General features: G+C 37.5%; 1 protein-coding gene across 8 annotated transcripts in view; it reads left to right on the top strand.

The window, feature by feature from the left end:
- The window catches only part of PDE7A (phosphodiesterase 7A), a 208599-nt gene that overhangs the window by 165759 nt on the left and 19485 nt on the right, over positions 1-23355 (top strand). For all 8 annotated transcript variants that reach the window (XM_073892831.1, XM_025870648.2, XM_025870647.2 and 5 more), the window contains 2 exons: positions 13529-13680; positions 15956-16019. In XM_073892831.1, the coding sequence (XP_073748932.1) occupies positions 13529-13680; positions 15956-16019 (216 nt within the window). The remainder of the gene's footprint in view (positions 1-13528; positions 13681-15955; positions 16020-23355) is intronic.

The raw sequence follows: 23355 nt of genomic DNA, 5'->3' as shown, positions 1-23355 counted from the left end.
CAGTTTTTTTTTCATGTCCACGTAAATGCAGTTCTTTCCATTTTCTTTTACTTCTGGCACGTGGTAATGTTCTAGTCTGTGTGAATGTGTTTTACCCATTATCTAGAGCTTTGTATTCATTTTAGCACTTCACTTCATACTAGGACAGCAAGGGAACTTGTCAGGATATTTATATTGTAGCCTAAAAGCTTTGAACTTTTCTAGGCTTTTAGTCTTACACTTGTGTTTTTGTTCCTGGCCTCTGGCGGCCTCTGGTCCATGGCATCGGGTTGCCTAAAACCGTATCTTCCACCAGTTAGATTTTATAGGGTCCCACTTGTAGTTCTCTAAGTATAATCTGAAACTATTAACCAAATTCAAGCTGGTTGCTGCCCTTCTGCTGAGCTGTTTCATGTTGTCTTTATTGTAACGACTCACTATGAAAACATACAAACTCCTTAAACTTTCCCTTAGATCCTCATGTGTGTTTGCTTTGGGGTTGTTTCCTGTCTTCCTAACGGGGCTGTGTTATACTTCAGTACTTGTTTTATACTGTTAAATGATCAGAAAGAACATCTGATTCTATATGTATTTTGAGTTTAAAAGCTCATGTCTTACTGATTTTATGGTCTTAGATTATCTGTCTTTAATATATAGTAACACACAAGGGTAGATCCTATTATATTCGGTAGCTTTTCCTGCTTCTTCCCTTTAAGCCCATAAAAGTTGTTGCTTGGTGTTTCCCTCAACCATGACTTTTTCTTTGTTACAGTCTTTTTTCCTATTATCTTTCCTACTGTACCACCTGGCCAGTACTTTACTATTTACAAGCATATTTTCTTCAGCCATTATTTGTTTGATCTGCTAATGTAGCTATTCATCACGTGTAATTTAGTCTCATTACAAATGTAAGCATTCCAGCCTCTACTTACAGCTGTGGTATTGTAGACTAAGGTCATATTTTGTCTGGGGTTTCTATTAAATTTTAGTTTGTTCCCAATCATTCATTTGTCTTGAAGTCATATCTATAATATGTAATGTAAACATATCTATAATAGTTCACAGAGCTATCACAGGAAACTATAATCTTATGTCTTTTTTTCCCCCTGCCTTTTTATCGTGAATGTTCCTACTTCCTGTAACATTCCCCTTATGAAGCTTGTAGAGAGGAGCACTGCTCTGTTGAATTGAATTAGGAAACAAAGCACTCTGCTCCACGTGTGTGCATTTTTAAAAATTTACCTAGTTTCCAGGTGATTGTGAAATGTCTCCCTTTGAAAACCACTGATTTTTGTTGCTTCGTTGCCCCAAATTGATAGAATATTCTGTCCCTTAGATATCTTTTTGAACTTCATAGCACAAATTAAGGAACTAATATGGACTGGACCTTAATCCTAATGAAGTTTAATGGTAGTTTAATTCTAACTGTGCTTGAGAGAACTGGGGGAATAGAAGATTTAACTTTAGGCTATATTTTGTATGTCACACAGTACATCTTTGTGTACTTTCTTTTCTTTCTCGGTTCACTAAGGTAATTAAAAATGTAATCAATAAGGAGCTATGTTCAAGTCCTGAGTTTGAACATTAGAGAGATCCAACATATCACATATCCTAATATGGAAATGCCTAATCCAGAACAATAGTAAGAATAATCTTTAAAAGAGTTTTATATCAATTATTGTATCAAATCCTGTCAAAGTGAACATTGAATTCCATGAACTAGTTTATAAGAATTGCTTAAGGGAAAGAATATTGATTATACAGCTTATTCTCATGTTAACATTGATCTGATTTTAGGTTGTGAGTAACAGGTTTATTTCTTTGATTTGTATTGAAGCTTGGACTACTTATATACTCATTTTAAAGTAGTGAAATTGGGGGCGTGTGGGTGGCTTAGTCGGTGAGCATCCGACTCTTGATCTTGGCTCAGGTCTTGATCTCATGGTCGTGAATTCAAGCCCCACATTGGGCTCTGCACTGGGCATGGAGCCTGCTTACATACATTCATACATACATACACACACACATACTTACATACATAAATAATAAAGTAATGAAATTGTATGCATATTGAAATCTTAAATGTGTGCATTTATTTCTATATGTAAAAGTATGCAGTTGTCTTCAGGATGAAGTTATGCTGTCATGAACAATAAATTTGGTTTTGTTAAAATAAGTGTGAAGTCATGTGCTTAAAAATATTTGAACTCGAAACTAATGTTACAGGTCAGTTATACCTCAACTAAAAAAATATTTGAAATCTATGATAATTATAGCCATTCATATTGAAGTGTTTATTCTTTCCTGGAAAGACATATTGCATGTATCCTCTCAATTAATTTTCATAACAGTCCTTTGCAGCCTATTTTACGGTGAGGAGACTGTAAAGACCTTAAACCATAACTTTCCTAATGTCACAAAACTAGTAAAAGTGGCAGAGCTGGGATTCAGACTCAGGTGTGACTGACTCCCAAGCCCATGTATTTATCCCCTCCGCTGTGCTGCTTCTCCGTATCAGCACATACTCCTTACTCTACTAAAGACTTCGCCGTGGCTTTATGCACCCAGCTCTTTTCTTCCCCATGTGTCCACACAGGCTGAATATAAATATAAATATAAATATTATATATTTATAATATAATATAAATATAAATATTCTTCCCAGTATCTCTTTTCCCAGAGACATTGATAAATGTAATTATTCAGTATTAACACTAGGCTTTCAGATACGGCTGTGTGTGTGTGTGTGTGTGTGTGTGTGTGTGTGTAGGGAAATTAAAGGGAGATTAGAATAAAGAATGTCTTCAGGTTTTTTATTCCATTACCATTCCACTGAGTTGGAACTGAATGTAAAAAAACATTCTTTAGGGGCACCTGGGTGGCTCAGTTGTTAAGCGTCTGCCTTCGGCTCAGGCAGGTCATGATCCCGGGGTCCTGGGATCAAGCCCCACGTCATGGGAGGCCTGCTTCTTCCTCTCCCACTCCCTCTGCTTGTGTTCCCTTTCTTGCTGTGTCTCTCTCTATTAATAAATAAAGTCTTAAAAAATAAATAAACATTCTTTAAACAATCTTCAGGGATAATTCATGATTACATGCATCTAAGTTGATGTTTACGATTTTAAGGTGGCAGATATAGTGACTACAGGGCTCCCTCTTGTGGACCATTAAAGCAAGTAGTGATCAGGTCTCAAGATCCCAAGACTTTTCCGTTAAAAACCTCTTGTCTCAGAACTAAGTATCAGTGACGTCCTTTGCCGTGTGACTGGAATGAGAGAGAAGAGTCTGGGACTGTCGGGAGTAATACTGCTCAACGTGTGTCATTCTCCAGCCCTTTGGTTTCCTTAACCTCTTGCTTGTATTTCCTGTCTACTTCCTAATATTAGGGGAAAACATTGCTTCTAAATGTGCCTGCTATCCCACATTTCATTTTTTTGGCCCAGAGTTAGAATCTAAGAATGGATGGCTGGAAGTAACTCCCATGAACATTCAGTAACAACACTCATTTAGTTTTTTGGAGGCTGATTAGTTTGTTCATGGTCACATAGTGAGGTAATGTGATATTTTAGAAGAGAACCAGCAGAGCTAACAGCTCTTTAATAGTAACTTGATTAATTCAGTGAGCCCTGTTGGCTTTCTAAGCTGGATTGGAATGTGGGTAACCATGTAAACTAGAACAAGCCTGGGACTTAAAATAAATAGTCCTAGCCTGGTGGAAGCTGGGCTTTAATAAAGACAGTTTTAATCTATTGTGTATTATGCTGGGAAATAAATAATGGCATGCCTCAAGTTACAGAATGAGCTTATGACGGTATTGGTAGTAGGGCCAGATTTTATGTAATATGGTCAGACGGTGAGCTTTTTAGTAATTGAATGGAGGGCACTAATCAAATTCTCAGTCACTCATTCCTGTTTCTAGTTCCCATGTAGCCTTTTTCATATATCCCTAAATGATAACTACTTATTCAACTTGATACCCTTTTTTCCTCTGTAGTGCTCTTGTTTCAGCATAAGATTTTACTTCTAATCATTATAGGGAATCCATTTGTGTATGTGTGTGTGTGCAAGGGGCAAAAATGGGAGGGGAGCACACCTGACGAAACTGAAAATTTCCATCTTAAAATGACATCAGCATGCTTCATCCTTGATTTATAGTCACTGATCCCTTTTCTTAGATCATATTTTGGAAGCTATCCTAGGACAGTTCTGGAAGCCTCTCTAATTTTCTTTTAGACAACTTATTCTCCGGTTTGGCAGTGTGTTTTAGAAGCCATTGAAATGTGCTCCTATGTACTTGTTTACTTCTGAGGGTTTTTTCCAACTAGGATGTGTGTGAAGATTTAGTTATAAGAATGTTTATTACAGAATTGTAAGAAAAGTAAAAGTTAGAAACAGCCTAAATCAAAAAGATTAAGTAATATGATAATTTCATATTTTAGAATAATACATAGCTAGTAAAAATGTTGGTACTTGTGTTATTCATTGACTTGGAAAGATGTTCATGAATTTGTAAGTGAAAAAAAATTACCCTGAATTGTCTTAGAGAAAAGAAAAACTATATATACACTTGCATATAGAAAATGATTCATAGAAAAATATCTGGAGTGCCAGACTGTTAAACATTGGTCGTTTCTATGCAGATAAGTCCTCCCATGCAAATTCTCCCCATTTTCAAGCTTTGGTTGAGCAGAACAGATGGCTTAGGGTAGCTACTCCCAGAAAGGACCAAGAAAAACACATCTTTTAGAAGAAAGGGTCAGATGTCACTCAAAATGACAGGGTAAGAAGATCGAGGGGTTTATCTCTCTACCAAAACAACCACTAAACTAGAGAAAAAGACCAGAGTCTACTATTTCAGGTTTCTGGATCCTGATTGGACACTTATAATAACCTTGGGAGTCCTTGATGAAGGGAGAGGCTGCTATTTGGCAGTTCATACACAAACCAGTGATCATTCCCCATTCTTCAGCCCCCTTAGCTGTGGGAACAGTGGCCTATGTTCCTGGAGGGGCTTGTTGAAGCCAGGGTAGGCACTGGGGACTTTGTTCTCCAAAACTTTGGAGTTGCATGTTTAAGTCAGTCTGTCAGATCCCTGAGTGGTAGGCGCAGACATTTGCCTTTGTTTCAGCCTTACAACTGCAGAGATTTCACCCAGCAGTATCTACTGGAAGATTTAAAGAATCTGTTCCTCCCCTCCACTCCCCCTTTTGGAGCCACACATTTAAGGAAATCTGTGTTGGGTCACTGTGTTGACTGACTGCAGAGATAATGGATCAGGAACTTCAGTGACCACACACAACAAGGAACACACAAAGGCAGATAGATATGCAAAGGTGAAAATAGTGTGGAAGTCAAAACAGATGGCTTCAGCCCACAACAAGCAAAAGTAAGCAGTACTGGAGGAATGAGAGATTAGATTTCCAGTTACCCCAGTTTAATAGTCAGAATGTCCACTTCTCAAAAAAAAAAAAAAAAAACAACTATAGGGGCGCCTGGGTGGTTCAGTCGTTAAGCGTCTGCCTTCGGCTTGGGTAGTGATCTCAGGGTCCTGGGATCGAGCCACACATTGGGTTCTCTGCTCCACAGGAAGCCTGCTTCTCCCTCTCCCACTCCCCCTGCTTGTGTTCCCTCTCTCGCTGTGTCTCTCTCTGTCAAATAGGTAAAATCTTTAAATAAATAAATAAATAAATAAAAATTAAAAAATAACAAAACTATAAAACATACAAAGAAACCAGGAAGTATGGCCCATACATACAACAAGAGAATTTCACAGAAGCCATCCCTGAGGAAGCCCAGACATTAGAATTACTAGTCAGAAATGTTAAATCAAGTTTCTTAAAAGCTTAAAGCAAACCATGGACAAAGAACTAAAGGCAATCAGGAAAACATTGTATGAACAAAACCAGAATCTCAATAGATAGAAATTATAAAAAGGAACCAAACAGATTCTGGGGCTGAAAGTATAATAACTGAAATGAAAAAATTCACTAGAGGGATTCAACAATAGATTTGAGTAGGCAGAAGGATCAGTGAACTTGAAGATAAGACCATTGAAATGATTCAAACTGAGAAGCAGGGGGGAAAAAAAGAAGAAAAATGAACAGAGCCCAATAAAATGGTGGGAGATCATTGTATGTACCAATATATGAATCATAGGAGTCCCAGTAGCAGGAAGAAGAAAGGAGCAGAAAAAGTATTTGAAGAAGTAAAGGTGGAAAACTTTGTAAATCTGATGAAGACATGAAATACACATCTAACCTCAGTGCAGGATAAACTCAGAGATCCACATTGAGGCATAATATAGTCAAATTGTTGAAACCCAAAGACAGAATTTTGAAAGCAGCAAAAGAGAAGCAATTTGTCATTACGGGATCCTCAATAAAATTAACAACTGATTTTTCATTATAGAAACCTTGGAAGACAGAAGGGGGGTACGATGACATATTTAGAATCCTGAAGGAGAGGGGGCTGTCCACCAAGAATTCTATAGCTAGCAAAACTATTGTTCATGAATGAAGAAGAGATAAATACATTTCCAGACAAAAGTTGAGAGAGTTCATTTTCAATAGACCTGTGCTATGAGAAATGCTAGACGCAGTCCTTCAGGATGAAATGAAAGGACATTAGAGAATAACCTGAAACCATAAGAAATAAAGAACACCGCCAAGGGTAACTACATAGGTAAATATTAAAGCAGTATTGTTGTACTTCTGGTTTGTTACTCTTTTATAAATCTGTGTGTGTGTATACACAATGAGTAAAGATGCACTCTGTGACGATAACAAGATAAAAGGGAAGAGTTGGAGAGTATAGGAGTGGAGTGTTTGTACAATAAGTTGGTACTATGCAAACTAGGTTGTTATAAGTTGAAGACGTTAATTGTAATGCCCAAAAGAACTAAAAAATATACAGAGAAGGAAAGAAGAGGGAGTCAAAATGGTACACTACAAAAAAATTAGCTAAATGAGGAACGCCTGGGTGGCTCAGTCAGTTAAGTGTCTGCCTTTGGCTCAGGTCATGATCCCAGGGTCCTAGGGTCAAGTCCCACATCGGGCTCCCTGCTCGGCGGGGAGCCTGCTTCTCCCTCTCCCTCTGCCTTCCGCTCCCCCCTGCTAGTGTTCTCTATCTCTCTGTGTGTCAAATAAATAAATAAAATCTTTTTAAAAAGTTAGCTAAATGAAAAAAAGGCAGTAATTGATGAATTAAGGAACAAAAAACATACAAAACATACCCAAAATAATAGCAAAATGGCAGAAGTCAGTCCTTTATCAGTAATCACCTTAAATGTAAATAGATTAAATTCTTCTACTTAAAAGCAGAGATTGGCAGACCTGAACTAAAAAAACCCACAGAGTCCATCTATATGCTGTGTAGAAGGGAGTAACTTTAGGTGTAAAGAAAGAAAGAGGTTGAAAGTAAAAGGATGGGAGTGATACTCCATGTAAATAGTAACCAAAAGAGAGCTGGGTGGCTGTATTATTGTCACACAAAGTAGACTTGAAAAAAAAAAAAAGATTACAAGAGATAAAGGACGTTGTACAATGATAAATATGTAAGATATAAATTATAAATTCATAAATTATAAACATATATACATTGAACAACAGAACCCCAAAATATATGAAACACAAATTGACTGAATTGAAGGGAGAAACAGACAATTTTACAGTAATGGAGACTTTAATTCACATTTTCAATAATGAGTAGAACAATGAGACAGAAGGTTAGTAAGGCATTAGAGGACCTGGGCAGCACTGTACCCATCAGACGTATACAGAACACTCCACCCAACAGCAGAATACATGTTCTTCTCAAATGCACACGGAACATTCTCCAGAATAGACCATATGTTAGGCCACAAAAGAAGTCTTAAACTTTTTTAGGGGCTCACCCGGAAGTATAAGATTAAATATTTTACTGGCCTCATCTGGTCTGTGATCTGGGTTGAGTAGGGGTAGGTGTACTCCCTCTGGGCCCAGTTACAGAAATAGCAGAGATCCATCTGTAAGAAGCACACTGTCTCTTTGGCAGAAAAGGAGAGAGCCATTTGGGTAAGGAAGCTAAGAGGGCTCCTCTACCCTCTCTTAAGACTTTACTTCTATCCATATTAGGAGTGTGGTGTAGGGGTGCCTGACTGGCTCAGTGGGAAGAGCATGGGACTCTTGATCTCGGGATTGTGAATTTGAGCCCCATGTTGGGTGTACGGATTACTTAAAAAAAAAAAAAAATCGTGTAGAGGGTTAGTCCACAAAAATTTAGCCCATTCAGTGATGATTCTTGTAAAAAAGGAACTGGCCCATCGGGTCCTTGAATTATGCAGAGTGGTAGAAGAGAGCAGCAGAACTTAGCAATGATTAAAGAGGAGCTCACAGAAAAATGCTACCTGTAAGCTGATGAAAATTGTGACCAAATTTTCTGCTACTCACTTAACGTAAATGAAGCAGTAGCTTCACTGTAAAGCACAAATTGAAGAACTCAGGGACTAGGTCATAAATAAGGCAAGACAACGAAAGTAGTTGAAACCTGTATATTCAGAATCAAGAAATAGTAGAAGCAAATGTTCAGTGGCGCCTGGGTGGCTCAGTAGGTTAAGCATCTGCCTTCTGCTCAAGTCATGATCCCAGGGTCCTGGCATCAAGTCCTAGCGTTGGGCTCCCTGCTCAGCGGGGAGCCTGCTTCTCCCTCACCTCCCTGCTCATGCTCTCTCTTGCTATCTCTGTCTCTCTCAAATAAATAAATAAAATCTTTAAAAAAAAAGCAAATGTTTAAGTAGATCGCAGAAATGAAGGCAACTTGGTAGGAGCACAAGGTGTAGAATATGCACTAACCAAGGTAACAGGCACAGTGGGTAGAAATGAGAAAAGCAGTCTGCAGCCAGCCCACCCTACAGACAAGATCAGTCTCGTCCGATCGCAGAAGCTAGGCAGGGTTGGGTGTGGTTAGTACTTGGATAGGAAAAATGAGAAAGCAAACAAAACAAAACAAAAAAAGAATTGGAGAGGAAATGAGATATAGATGACAGGTAAAGCCATATCGACCTAACAGTTTAGTCTCTGAATAATAAAGCTAAAAGAGTGGAACACAAATATTTAGAGATACAATTCAAGAAAACTCCTCAGAAGTAACAAAAGAGTTAAATTTAAATATTGAAGGAGCACCCCTTATATCTGGGGAAAATGACCCAGAATGATTAACAGGGGGCTATATCCTCACAAAGTCATTGGACTTTAAGATCAAGAGATTGTGTGGATGGCCATGCCAAAAAGCCACATCACTATTATAAGGGGGGAAGTAAAGGGTTTGCCTCAGACTTTGCAAATCTCAGTGCCAGAAAGTAATGAATCAATGCGTTCATTTTCCTATCTTCACTCAAGGAAAATGAGAGCCAAGATTTTATATTTAGTCAAGCTGTCTGTCAAATACAAAGACTACTGAAAGAAGTTGTGAGCTATGTAGTTTTCATGAGCCCGGAAGAAACTGCTAAAGGATGAACCTAAACAAACAAAAGATAAAAGTGAGGATTGGAATGAAAGGAAAAGGTTGTACTCTGCTAACTAACAAACGTTGGGAAACGAAAAGGGAGAGAAGGGAGGATATAGAGTGGTTTCCTCATGTGTGATAAAATATTAAAGGATGATATCCTAAACTGACAAATCAAGAAGTGGAAATATAAGTATATTTCACGAAATGAAGGTATTTTTGCAAATTTTAAAATTGTAGCAATGATCTTCAGTAAAGGACTGGTTCAGTAGATTATGGTTCATCCATATTATGGAATACTTTACAACCTCATGAAAGAATGAGGAAGGTCTCTGTGTACTGGTAGGGAGGGGGCTCCAAGAAAAATTAAAAAGCAAGGGTGCAGAACATACAACGGAATATGCTACCATTTATGTAAAAGAAGTAGAAAAATAGTATATAATGATTTTATATATTTGACCGAACTCAGGAAGGATACACAGGAAACTTTAAGAAAAAGATTATCATTTTGGGGGAGGGCTTAGGAAGTAGTTGGATGGATGACTGGGTAGGGTTAGGTTTTTCACCGTGTTCTTTTCTACCTTTAGCCTTCCCTCCCCCCGTCCCTCCTCCTCACTTTCTTTCCCTGCTTCTCTTCTTCCCATCTTGCTTCCTTTTCATTTTTCAGACATGTGAACATATGACATATTCAATAACTAGCCTAATAGAAAAATCAAATGTTCTCTTCCCCTCTCCCCCAAATTCTGGCCCTATATGAAGTCTTAAGGCAAAGCTTTGGGGTAGTTTTAGCTGCTGTCTCTGTAGGATCTTATGGGATTTTCAGTCTTCCGCAATGTAATCTTAAGTACTCTTCCCCAGGCCTTCTAGGTGAAGAAAACACTTTTCCCTGGATGATTTGCTGTTTCATCTGGATAGGTTCTCCCCTTTCTTAGGTTGTCTGTGAAATAATCAGTACTTGTTAAGGCTCGTTCTGTCATTAAATGAAGCTCTGCTTCTGATGCTTTGTGTAGGTTATTTATGGGATTAGTCTTGCTGGATGGTGCTAGGCTCCTGTGAGAGAGCATTTCCCCTTGAGTCAGTGTCTAATATTCATTCTCAACTTAATATGGTCAAACCAGAACTCTGGATAATGCGTACTAATTTCAGAACTCTGTGAAACAGGAAGACATGAATTATGTTTAGTTTTTTGCTTTGGCTTGTTTTGTTTTGTTTCAGTTAAGGAAAGTGAGATACCAAGAGGTTGTGACTCGTCAGAAATTACCCGGAAAATGGGAGTGAAGCAGGCGGGTGCAGCTGTGATCTTGTGAATAGGGCTCTGGCCTCCAGACTGCCAGATGTCTTAACCATTGACAGTGTGAATCCTGCTATGTTGATAGGAGGACCTAGCACAGTGCACTGAGTTACTGGGGTTTTCCTCTCAAATGAGGCTCGTTTATTTTCTGGTCCTTGAGCAGCTGTTCTCCCAAAGAGATTCTCACATTTATCCCTGGGGTGCATGAGTTTGGGTATAGAATTTGAAAGCAGCGATGCCGCTGCTGTTCGTGTGCGCGTGCGTGCACACACGTGCACCCTGTGATATAGTGCACTTGCCGACGATACAACTGTTGCCTTTTGTGTGTGATTTCAGATAAATTGAAGGGAATGCTCAGGAAGTCATGCTCATGACCTTGAACTCTTTAGGTTACTTTTCCATAATGGATAGAATACATGTATTCTGCAGCATTTTCTAGAATTTTCTAAATGCTTTGCTCTCACAGATTAATTGTGTTGCATTTCTACTTTGGTTTCTAAGGCTATATTTGTAAAATGGGGGTGATAATCTTGTCATCTTCATATTGTTCTGATTACTGAATGGGATAGCTGACGTGAATGCACTTTTGTAAAACTGTAGGGTGTCTTATGAAAACAGATGGTGGTGCTAGTATCGTATTAATTAGATCTCGTCTGCTCCCCATATATTTGTACCACTCAACTGTGTCCCTTCCAGATTCACTCTTTTCTAAGAATAGCATTAGAAGGATCATATTAGGCATAAATTCTTGTACATTAGTTTCCTCCCCCCCCATGTTTTTTTCCTGCATGCTTTCATCTAGGTAAAAACAATTTTGAATAATTTTATACACAAATTTTTTACAATTAATAATAAATAATACTGTAAAGATTTTAATAAAAACGTAGGAGTCATAGTGTGGAGATAGGCTTTATAAGCAAACAGTTCTGTGTTTTAAAGTCTGCTTGCATCCTATATATTGGCTGTGTGACCTTGGGCGAGTTACTTAATCTCTTGTAGATTCAGTGTTTTCATGTGTAAAGTGAAGGATAATATTGTTAAGGACTAAATGAGGAACTTTTTGCAAAGCACTTGGGAACATTGTTTTCACAGAACTTAGTCTACCCTCATTTCCTCATACTTGCTAATTCTAATTCAAACATTATTACTTGATATTAATAGTTTTACCATTTTGGTTCCAGTCCTTTTCATGTAAGTTACATTGATAAGGATCAGAAATTTGACTCCACAATTGTTCTAGATACTTCCTATTTTAGATTCACTGGAATGAAAAATGAGTACATTAGGAAAAATGTACATAACCGTGTACATTATTTCTGGCTTATGTGAGTATATGGGAATCTGAAAACTCATCAGGTATTTCAAAAATAGGATGCATTTATTCAGTATATTTTTCACGGATCTACCTGATGCTGTTATTAGGCTTTGGAATAAAGAGATGGGAAAAAAGGTAGTTCTTGCCTACATTGGAGGTCATCATTTATTACAGGAGACAGGTAAGTAAGCAGTTATAATGCAGTATCAGAAGTAGTCTGATAGAGGTGTGCACAGGGAGCTTTGAGAACCCAGGAGGGGAGGTACCTCCCATTTCTCCAACATGGGGAGGGTGTGTGCAGGTGTCCAGGTTTGCCTCCCAGGAAAGGTGACACCTGAGCTAAATCTGGAGAGAGCTAGAACCTGGAGCATGAAGCCTTTTCTTCCTAACTAAGTAGATGGAGTCCATTTTAAGATGATAAGGAGCCAGTGGATACTTTTATTTAGAGCAACACGAATAGGCTGGGAACTTAGGATAATCACCTAGAAGCATACTTCCAAGCAGTGGCTTCAACATCAGTTTTATCATCATCTACATTGCAACCGTTTACTTAACTCATGTATACATTATCTCATTTAATCCAGCAGATATTCTTGCCATTATTTGATAGATAGGAAGACAAAGTACTAGAGGCCAATAGAGGAGTTACTGACTGGACACACAAGGGAGAATGTTTGATTACCTGCCATTCTACATGGTGATTTTAAGCTCCTGGAAGTTAGGATGAGAGGTGTAGAGTTGTTGATCCTTAGTCTCCATTTTCATGTGTTTTATATTATGAGCATTTCACTGAATTTAGTTTGATTCTAGAGTTTAAAGATAACGTGTGTTCCCTGGGAGATGGCTTTTAACCCAAGTCCGTTACTTCATCTGGTACTTAAGGAAATTTTGGTTTGTTCTAAAATTAGAGAAAAAAAAAATGGTTGTGTTAGACTTGCTCCTTTCTAGAGCTTTTCTATCTCACAGGATTTTTGTCCCCATCCTGTAGAACTCTTATAGAATAGAAATTACTTATTTCTCCGGCCCATCTCCTTTTCCTTTAGGTAAAATTATCTTAATATTTGAAATGATACCTCATTAGGATTAAACTTGGGACTTGGCTCCTCACTATGAAGGATAATTTGAAACTAGGTTTTGTCTTTCTGTTCCATAATGTTTATACGGCATATTCAAGCAATAGAATGAGAGGCGATAACGCTTCAGAGTTAAAAAAAAAAAAAAAAAAAAAAACCTGATTATTAATCCAGCCGCACTTTTCATTAGCTTTCTAACTGCTGTCAAAATTGACCATTTACCCCTTCGTTCCTAGTTCTTTAGTTGAAAATACGAATAAAGTATTTCTTCTCTCCTAGAAATGTGGTATAATGATTTATTTTTATTTGTGTATAACTAGAAAGGGGTAATACAAAGATAGTGTATGCACAGTTTTGACTTGCTTTACTCACCTTTTACTCCTTTTATTTCAGCTCAATCTGAAATTGAAGTTTCTGTGTCTGCAAGGAATATCAGAAGGTTACTAAGTTTCCAGCGGTATCTTAGATCTTCACGCTTTTTTCGTGGTACTACTGTTTCAAATTCTCTAAACATTTTAGATGATGATTATAATGGGCAAGCCAAGGTGTGTATTGCTTTTTCAAGAAAATATTAATTTTTGATAAGTTTAATGAAGCCTTTTTCCCCCATGTGGTATTGAATTATTAGAACCTTTCTTAGTGGGGCGCCTGGGTGTCTCAGTAGTTAAGCGTCTGCCTTCGGCTCAGGTCATGATCCCAGGGTCCTGGGATGGAGCCCTTGCATGGGGCTCCCTGCTCTGCAGGAAGCCTGCTTCTCCCTCTCCCTCTCCCCATGCTTGTGTTCCCTCTCTCGCTGTCTCTCTCTCTCTGTCAAATAAATAAATAAAATCTTAAAAAAAAAAAAGAACCTTTCTTTGTATGCAAAAATCAGTTAAGCCCATTTTTCAGGTTTTTCCTTTAGAGCACATGTTCATTTTATAAGTAGGGAAATTTCTGAAGTTAACTAAAATAGTGAAAATGTTTTCATTTATTATAACATTAAGTAACAAGTAGATCAGTAGAACATTAAACTATAAGATCACACAGACTCTTAACTCTGGGAAGAATATTATGGCTGTTCTGGTCTAATTTCTGTATTCTGTAGGTAAGGAATCAATGGCCTGAAGAGCATCAGAGACTTGTTTGAGGTCACCTCCTGGGTAGAGGTACACCCAGCACAGGATGTTAGGCCTCATGACTTTCAGTCAAATGATTTTTCATAGTCCCTTCCATCACTGAGATATTTTGAGGATTTATATGTTTTCTTTTCTTTTTTCTTTTTTTATCTTATTCCTATTTTATTTTATTTTTTTATCAAGAAAACTTTTTTTCTTATGTTCAATTATCCAGCATATAGTACATCATCAGTTTTTGATACAGTTCATTAGTTGCGTATAACCCCCAGTGCTCATCTCCACACGTGCCCTCCTTAATACCCATCGCCCGGTTACCCTATCCCCCTCCCCCCCTCCCTTCTGTAACCCTCAGTTTGGTTCCCAGAGTCCAGAGTCTCTCATGGTTTGTTTCCCTCTCTGATTTCTTCCCATTCAGTTTTCCCTCCCTTCTCCTGTGGTCCTCCGTGCTATTCCTTACGTTTTCTAACTAAACCCTGTGATTGTGAGCATTATTTTCTATTTATATAGTTTAAAGAAATGTCTTAATGAAGGTGGAGCACAGATGAGCTTGTTTTTGAGCAAATGAGGGTTTTTAATAATCTTATGTTTCTAGTATTTTTAAAATTATTTTTTGACTGAGTATTTACAGGCCAGATTTTTTAAGTGTGTGTACGTAGGGCGAAGCACCTTCTTTACAATTACATTAAAAAAAAATTGCTCCCCGGTTTGATGAAAGAACAACTTAATAGAAGGTGTTCATGCTTTCTTTAAGTTTTGAAAAGTTTACATGTTATGCTTTTAAAAGTGAGAATATTGATCTGTGTATGATTAGTTGTGAGTACTATCATAAATAATCTCTACTAGTAATAGTATTATTTATGTCAATTTATTGATAAATGTATACAACAGTGAACTTTCCACAAAAGTTTCAGGTTACAAATATATGGTTTAAAAATACAATCAATTTCATTTTGGGGTTGTGGGATTTATTTGCTCAACTGAAATACACATCAACTTAAAAATAAATGTAATAAATGCTATTACTTAGTATATAAGGATACTTAAAGAATATAAATAAATGCCTGCGAGTTGGGAGTGTTTTTTAAGAAAATGAATAACAAATAATTTAAGCATAGTGTAATATAGCTGTCAAGTGCCTCGTTTCCAGAGTCAGACCACCTGACTTTAGATCCCAGCTCTGTTACTGTTTAGCTGCTCAAGTTAGTTACGTTTAGCCTGTTTCCCTATCTGTAAATGAGGATTGAAAACAGTGCCTACTTCATAGTGTTGCTATGAATAGAAAGAGTGAACTAGCCCTTTTACCAGTATGGAATATAGTAAGTACTCAGCTGTTATAACTTATTTTTATGAGACTTTTAAAATCTAGTTTCTAGACCATGCAGTGTATGAACCACACTTCCATGGTATTAAATTATATTAGAATTCTTGAAAAGTTCTTGGGAGTATAGCAGTGAATTGAAAGAAACATTAACCTTACCTGTACATTCATTAATTGGAAAGCAAAATAATAGTTGGTTTTCCAAATGGAGCTTACATTTTGAATACTTTTTTGGAGTCAGCTGGAAAGGTCACGATTAAAAAGAGAATGATACTTAGCATTTCTTAGATCGCTTTTCATTTTCACTAACTTCTCTATGGGCTATCTACAAAAGACAGACTGTTACTGAAATGAAATTACAGTAGGAATGTTTGGTTTTCATTTCAGTGTATGCTGGAAAAAGTTGGAAATTGGAATTTTGATATCTTTCTATTTGATAGACTAACAAATGGTAAGTGAAGAATTTGACTTACTCAAATTACTGCATACTCTAGATTCTGCCTTGATGGCACAGCCCCTGGTGGGTTGTTGCTTTCATTTCTTTAGGTTGTGAGCCCTCTGCTGGCAGAACACCATTTTGTCCCTTCTTTAGTGACTGATCTGTAAGCCCAAAGAATCACTCTCATAATTTTATTTTTTCATTACTCTTAGCAGTAATCAAAAGTTATAATCCTCACCCTAGCTAATGCTGCTATTACGGATAACCCAAAATGAAAATGTTACCTCGTTATGTTCTTTATTTTTTTGTTTTGGTTTCTTTTGGATTGTGGCTATTTACAATGACATCTTCTGATTCCAGCTTTGATAGCTACAGATATGTGGTAGATTAATGACATTTTGAGAGATATCCTTTCTTCCAGCTTTGTGGTTCTCAGGTTTTTCTTTCTCCGAACACTTGAGAGAGAAGACATATTCAGTGGTTCCCTCTGACACTGCTTCTCCATGGTTGGATGGGGATGAGCTTGTAGCTTCTTTAGGAGTCTTATCAGAATCTATAGAATGTGAGTGGTTTGAAACACCAGGTGATTCTAATCTTTTACCCCCTCCTGTGTTTTTTTGTTTTCTTTTGTTTTAGGAGTAGGGGTCATGTTTCCTTATTCTCTTTGGGAACAGGAAAAGGATTCCCTCTGGGAATCATTTTTATTTAGGATACAATTTTTGGCGTAAAAGTAGTACATGTAGTTCAACTAGACTTTTTCCTTGTCTAAATCTCTCTTTAATAAGTGAAGCAGAGTGGGCAGTACGTGGAGAGGAATTCACTTCAGAGTGTTTAGAATGAAGTAACAGCTAGGTGGTTCACTACTATATACTTCGAAATCACCATTCTTTTTCTTATTTTACTTTGGAATGAAACTCATTTCATAGGGAAGCCAGACATGGAAAAGGACAAGCAGATACAACTTTATTCATCTTGAGAATCAATGAGCATCTGGCTTTTTAGAATTACTGTATGATTCCCCATAATCTGTGTGGCCCATGTAAGGTGAAAATAGCTTTGTAATCACCTTCTGTTTGTCTGTATGCCATTGACAGAAAATAAATTCGACTGATTCTAGGCAAAATTGTAAAGACAATGAACTCTGTCTTATCAGCTTACCTCTCTCCTGCTTCCCTGCCCTTTTGTTTTTGTTTTTTTCCTTTTCTGTTTCTCTTCCACCTCTCCTTTGCCCTTTGGTGACTGTTCTGTTCCTCTCCCTGCCCCCACTTTGGCATGTCCACACAGAAAATTCTCTAGTATCATTTACACAGTTGTCCTTCCCTTTAGCCTTCCCTTTTGAAAAAGATTGTGAAGGATCAGTTGACTCATCTAAGATCTGGGAAATTTCTTTTTTTCTAACTTAATATGAATATTCGGTTGTTACGTCAAACTAAATGTAAATAAAACAGTGCCACCCTTAGCACCTTCAAAGTTTAGCCTTATATAAACTGTGATAGCTCATAGTCTATGATTAGTCTATTGGGACACTTGTCACTCATCGAAATAAGTGATTGTTCTCTAAACCTTATTTCTAAAAAGTACATATCCTGCTAGTCAGGGATCTTGGTGATGAAAGTAGAGTGAGGTTGACAGTGTGTGGGATGGACAGAATAGCCATTAGCTACATTAGTTAATTTAACACTTTGCTTTCACTTTAATCATCTCATTACTTTTTGTGGAGTTGGCCAGATGGTTTCTTCTTAAGGTTGATTGTTAGGAGTTAGCTACCCACCTATGATTTTTACAGATGGTGATACATATATTCAGTTAAATACAGCCACCAAAAAGTTACAGGAGTTCTGTCCATGAAAAGATATTATTGAGAAGCAAATGGGCAGAAGAAAAAATTTTTTTAATTTTCAAAATTTAATTAAAAGTGCTTTCCGTTTTTAAACTGCTTAGCCTGAAATGAATTCTGGATGATACATGTATATGGTATCCAAGTATATAGTTTTCCTGTCTTGTTTATTGATCCAGTGCTTTCTGTTATTTCTTACTCTGGGCAATTCACTGGAGGACATTGTGGGAAGAGGCAAAACTCAGTGATTCCCACCAAGACAAATGGCCCCCAGTTGGCCACTGCAAGGAAGAAAGCACTTGCCATCTGCTAGAGTTACGTTCCTTTTATAGGAATGAGAGGTTATGTGTGAAATAGCAAGATACGGTTTGTCAGCCCCTGTCTTGCATGTGAGGGACCCTTGTTGCCATCCTGTGTTATGGCCTTATTCCTTCATAATCTAGATGCCTTTATTTCTTTTTTCTTGTCTGATTGTTGTGGTCCATGCTTCCAGTACAGTGTTGAATAAAAGTGTCAAGAGTGGGCATCCTTGTTTTGTTCCTGATCTTAGAGGGAAAGCTTTCAGCTTTTCACCATTCAGTGTGATGTTACTTTTGGGTTTGTCCTATTTGGCCTTTTTTATATTGAGGTATGTTCCTTCTATACTTGGTTTGTTGAGAGTTTTTATCATAAATGGATGTTGAATTTTGTCTAATGGTTTCCCTGCATCTACTGAGATGATAATATGATTTTTATCCTTTATTTTGTTAATGTGATGTATCATGTTGATTCATTTACAGGTGTTGAACCATCCTTACATTCTGGAATAAAACCCACTTGATCGAGTGTGTATGATCCTTTTAATATATTGTTGAGTTTGGTTTGGTAATATTTGGTTGAATATTTTCATCATTTCATCATTTATGATGAGCATAAATGTTCATCAAGAATATTAGACTGTAGTTTTCTTTCTTTGTAGTGTCTGTCTGGTTTTGGTGTCAGGGTGATGCTGGCCTTGTAGAATGAATACAGAAACATTCCTTTCTCTTTAATTTTTTGAAATAGTTTGAGAAGGATAGGTACTTCCTCTTCTCTAAATGTTTGGTAGAATTCACCTGTGAAACCATCTGGTCCTGGACTCGTTAGTTGGGGGTTTTTTGATTCATTTCATTGATTCATTTCACTGATTCATTTCATTGCCAGTAATTGGACTGTTCAGATTTTCTGTTTCTTTGTGATTCAGTCTTAGAAAATTACATATGTCTTGGAATTTATCCATTTCTTCTGGTTTGTCCAGTTTGTTGGCATATGCTCGTTTTATTAGTCTTGTAAAATCTGTATTGCTGTGGTGTCTATTGATCTCCTCTTTCATTTTTGATAGTATTTACTTGAGTCCTTTCTCTTTTTTTTTTCTTGATGAGCCTGGCTAAAGGTGTATCAACTTTATTTATCATTTCAAAGAATCGACTCTCAGGTTTATGGATGTTTTCTATTACTTTTTAAGTCCCATTTCATTTATTTCCACTCTGATCTTCATTATGTCCTTCCTTGTACTTTGTTGGGCTTTGTTTTGGGGTTTTTTTTTTCCTCTTTTTCTCGTTCCTTTAAGTGTAAGCTTAGATTGTTTGTTTGATATTTTGTCTTAGTGCTTTTGGTAGGCTTTATCACTATAAACGTCCCTTTTAGTACTGCTTTTGCTGTGTCTCTTATATTTTGGAACATTGTATTTTCATTTTCATTTGATTCAAGGTGTGTTTGAATTCCTCTTTGATTTTTTTCATTGACCCCTTGGCTGTTTATTAGCATGTTGTTTAGCCTCCACATGTTTGTGTTTTTTCCAGTCTTTTTTTTTTTCTTGTAATCTAGTTTCATACTCTTGTGGTTGGAAAAGATACTTGATATGATTTCAGTCTTCTTAAATTTATGGAGACTTGTTTTGTGGCCTGACATGTGACCTATCCTGAGGAATACAATGTTCCGAGTTTACCTCAGAGGAGGTGTGTTCTGCTGTTTTTAGATGGAATGTTCTGTATATATATGGTAAGTCCATCTGGTCTTAGGTGTCATTTAAGACCACTGTTTCCTTGTTGATTTTCTGTCTGGATAACCTCGCTACTGATAATAAGCGGGGGATATTAAAGTCCCCTACTAATACTGTTGTACTGCTGTTAATTTCTCCTTTCATGTCTGTTTATGTTTGCTTCACATATAGGTGCTTCTCTGTTGCGTGCATAGATATTTACTGGGTTTTTTTATCCTCTTGTTGGATTGACCCCTTCATCGTCATGTAATTCCCTTCTTGTCGCTTGTTACAGTTTTTCTTTTAAAATCTGTTTTGTCTGATACAAGTATTGCTACCCAAGCTTTTTTTCATTTCTATTTTCATGGAACATTTTTTCCATCCCTTGACTTCCAGTCTGTATATGTCTTTAGGTCTGAAATGAGCCTCTTGTAGGCTATATATAGATGGGTCTTGACTTTTTTATCCATTCAGTTACCCTGTGTTATTTGATTGGAACATTTGGTCCCTTCACATTTGAAGTAATTGTTAATAGGTATGTATTTATTGCCACTTGGTTGTTTTCTGGTTGTTTTATAGTTCTCAGTTTTTCTTCTGTTGCTGTCTTCCCTTTGACTTGATTACTTTCTTCAGTGTTGTGTTTTTATTCCTTTTTCTTTATATTCTGTGTATCTCTTAGAAGTTTCTGGTTCATGGTTACCATGAGGTTCATATATAACACATTATGTATATAGCAGTCTATTTAAAATGACAGTCACTTAAGTTTGAACACATTCTAAAAGGACTACATTTCTACTCCCCCCTCACAACATTTTGTTTTTTATGTCATATTGTGTATATTTCCTAAGTAAATATTGTAGATATAGTTGATTTTACTACTTTTGATTTTTAACCTTAATATAAGCTTTATAAGTGGCCGGTCCACTACCTTTACTATGTTTGCTTTTACTAGTAAGACTTTTTTCCTTCATAATTTTCTTCTATTTTTTGACTTTTTCTTTCTGCTCAAAGAAACCCCTTTAACATTTCTAATAAGGCCTGTTTAGTGGTGATGAACTTCTTTAACTTTTGTTTGGCAAACTCTGTATCTCTCCCTCAGTTCTGAATGATGGCCTTGCTGGGTAGAGTATTCTTGCTTGTAGGTTTCTTCCTTTCAGTACTTTGAATATATCATGCCACTCTTTTCTGGCCTGCAAAGTTTCTGCTGAAAAATCAGTTGGTAGTCTTATGGGGTTTCCTTTGTTCATAACTAGTTGTTATTCTCTTGCTGTTTTAAAGATTCTCTCTTCATCTTTAAGTTTTGACATTTTAATTATTTGTCTTGGTGTCGACTTCCTTGGGCTCATCTTGTTTGGGACTCTCTTTGCTTCCTGGACCTAGATGTCCGTTTCCTTCCCCAAGTTAGGGAAGTTTTTGGCTATTATTTCTTCAAATAAGTTTTCTGCCCCTTCCCTTTCTGTTTTCTCCTTCTGGGGCTTCTATCATGTGAATATTAGTATACTTGATGTTGTCCCAGAGGTCCCTGAGACCTTTCTCATTTTTAATTTTTTTTTTTTGTTATTGCTGTTCAGTTTAGATGGTTTCTACTACCCTGAATTTCACATCACGGATCTGTTCTTTTGCATAATCTAATCTGCTATTGATTCCCTCACTGTATTTTTCATTTTAATGTATTCTTCAGCTCTGATACATTCTTTTTTATATTTTCTATCTCTGTTGAAGTTCTCACTGAGTTCATCCACTTTTCTCTCAAGTTTGGTGAGCATCTTTATGACCATTAGTTTGAACTCTTCATGAGGTAGATTGCTTATTTCCATTTCATTTAGTATTTTTTTAAGGTTTTGTCTTGTTCTTTCATTTGAAACATGTTCCTCTGTCTCTTCCTTTCCCTGCCTCTCTATTTTTGTTTGTGTATATTAAGTAGATCCGCTGTGTCTCCTGGTCTTGAACATGTGGCCTTATGTAGCAGGCATCCTGTGGGGCCCAGTAGCACAGTACCCCCTGGTCACTGTGTGGCTGGCTGTGACTGTTGTGGGTGCACTCGTAGACGGGCCTGCAACCGCTGCTAGGGCAGGTGCTACTTTGGTGGGGTGCCAGTCCTGGTTGAGGCTGCCTGCTATGTGCAACAGGATGGGAGTCACTTTGGAGGGGTGTCTGCCAGGGTGGGTAGGTTGGACTGGACAGGTCTGCAGGGAAACACCTGGTCAGGGTGAGCAGTCCTAGCAAGGTAGATAGTGTCAGAACTGGTACCCGCCAGCATCAGGCCAGCTAGACAGGAGGAGGGCAAGAAAAATGGCACCTTTCAGTGCTTCCGTTCCTGGAGAAAGTTCCTACAGATCCCTGACCCTATTGCACAAGCCCTAAAATTAGTGAATTTCCTTAACTTATCGCCCAAGTACTCTTTAAACTCTTGCCTCTGTGCTGGTCTCAAGCAAGTGAGTTTGTTTGCAGGCCCTTTAAGAGTGGAATCCTGGCTTCCCATAGTCTTCCAGCTCTCCTGGAATTAAGCTTTGCTGATTTTCAAAGCTTCTGGACCTAAGCCCTGCTGATTGTCAAAGCCAGATGTTATGGAGGGTTGTCTTCCTGGTGCAGATCCCCAGGGCAGTGGGTGCCTGATGTGGGGCTTGAACCCTTCACTTCTCAGGGAGGATCTCTATACCTATGATATTCCTCCTGCTTGTGGGTCACCAAGCTGGGGGTGTGGGTTCTGACCAAACCACATCTCTGTTTCTCCTACCCTCATGATGTGGCTTTTTCTTTATATCTTTAGCTGTGGAAGAGCTATTCTGATAGTCTTCAGGTCATTCTCAGAGACTTGCTCTATATGTACTTGCAGTTTTGGTGTACTCATTGCAAGAGGTGAGCTCAGGATCCTACTACTCTGCCATTTTCAGCAATTCCTGCCTATTTTTAAATTGAGGTATAATTGACATGTATAACATCTTATTAGCTTTAAGTGTACAATGTAGTGATTTAATATATGTATATATTTAAAACATTACAAAAAGTTTATTTAACATCCATCACTGTACATAATTACAATTTTTTTCTTGTGATGAGAACTTTTAAGGTCTACTCCCTTAGCAACTTCCAGATACATAATACAGTACCTTTATTTTATTGTTTTAAGTAGGCTTCATACCCAGCTTGGAGGCCAACACAGAGCTTGAACTCACAACCCTGAGATCAAGACCTGAGTTGAGATCAAGAGTCAGACACTTAATTGACTGAGGCACCCAAGTGCCTGCAATACAGTATTATAAATTATAGTCACCATGCTGTATATAACATCCCCCAGACTTATTTTATAGCTGGAGATTTGTACCTTTTGACCTCCATCACTTATTTTGTCAACATTGCCAACCCTCGCCTCTGACAACCACCAGTTTATTCTCTGTACCCATGAACTTGGTTTTTTGTTTGTTTAAGATTCCACATATAAGTTAGATCATATGGCATTTGTCTTTCTCTGTCTGACTTATTTCACTTAGCATAATGCTCTTAAAATTCAT

The sequence above is a fragment of the Callorhinus ursinus genome, unplaced genomic scaffold, assembly GCF_003265705.2.
Source record: "Callorhinus ursinus isolate GAN/ISIS: 27379988/994484 unplaced genomic scaffold, GSC_fseal_2.0 scaffold5, whole genome shotgun sequence".
In the NCBI taxonomy this organism is placed as follows: Eukaryota; Metazoa; Chordata; class Mammalia; order Carnivora; family Otariidae; genus Callorhinus; species Callorhinus ursinus.
Note: the sequence above shows the minus strand (reverse complement) of the source record. Positions and strands in the feature narration are given on the sequence as shown.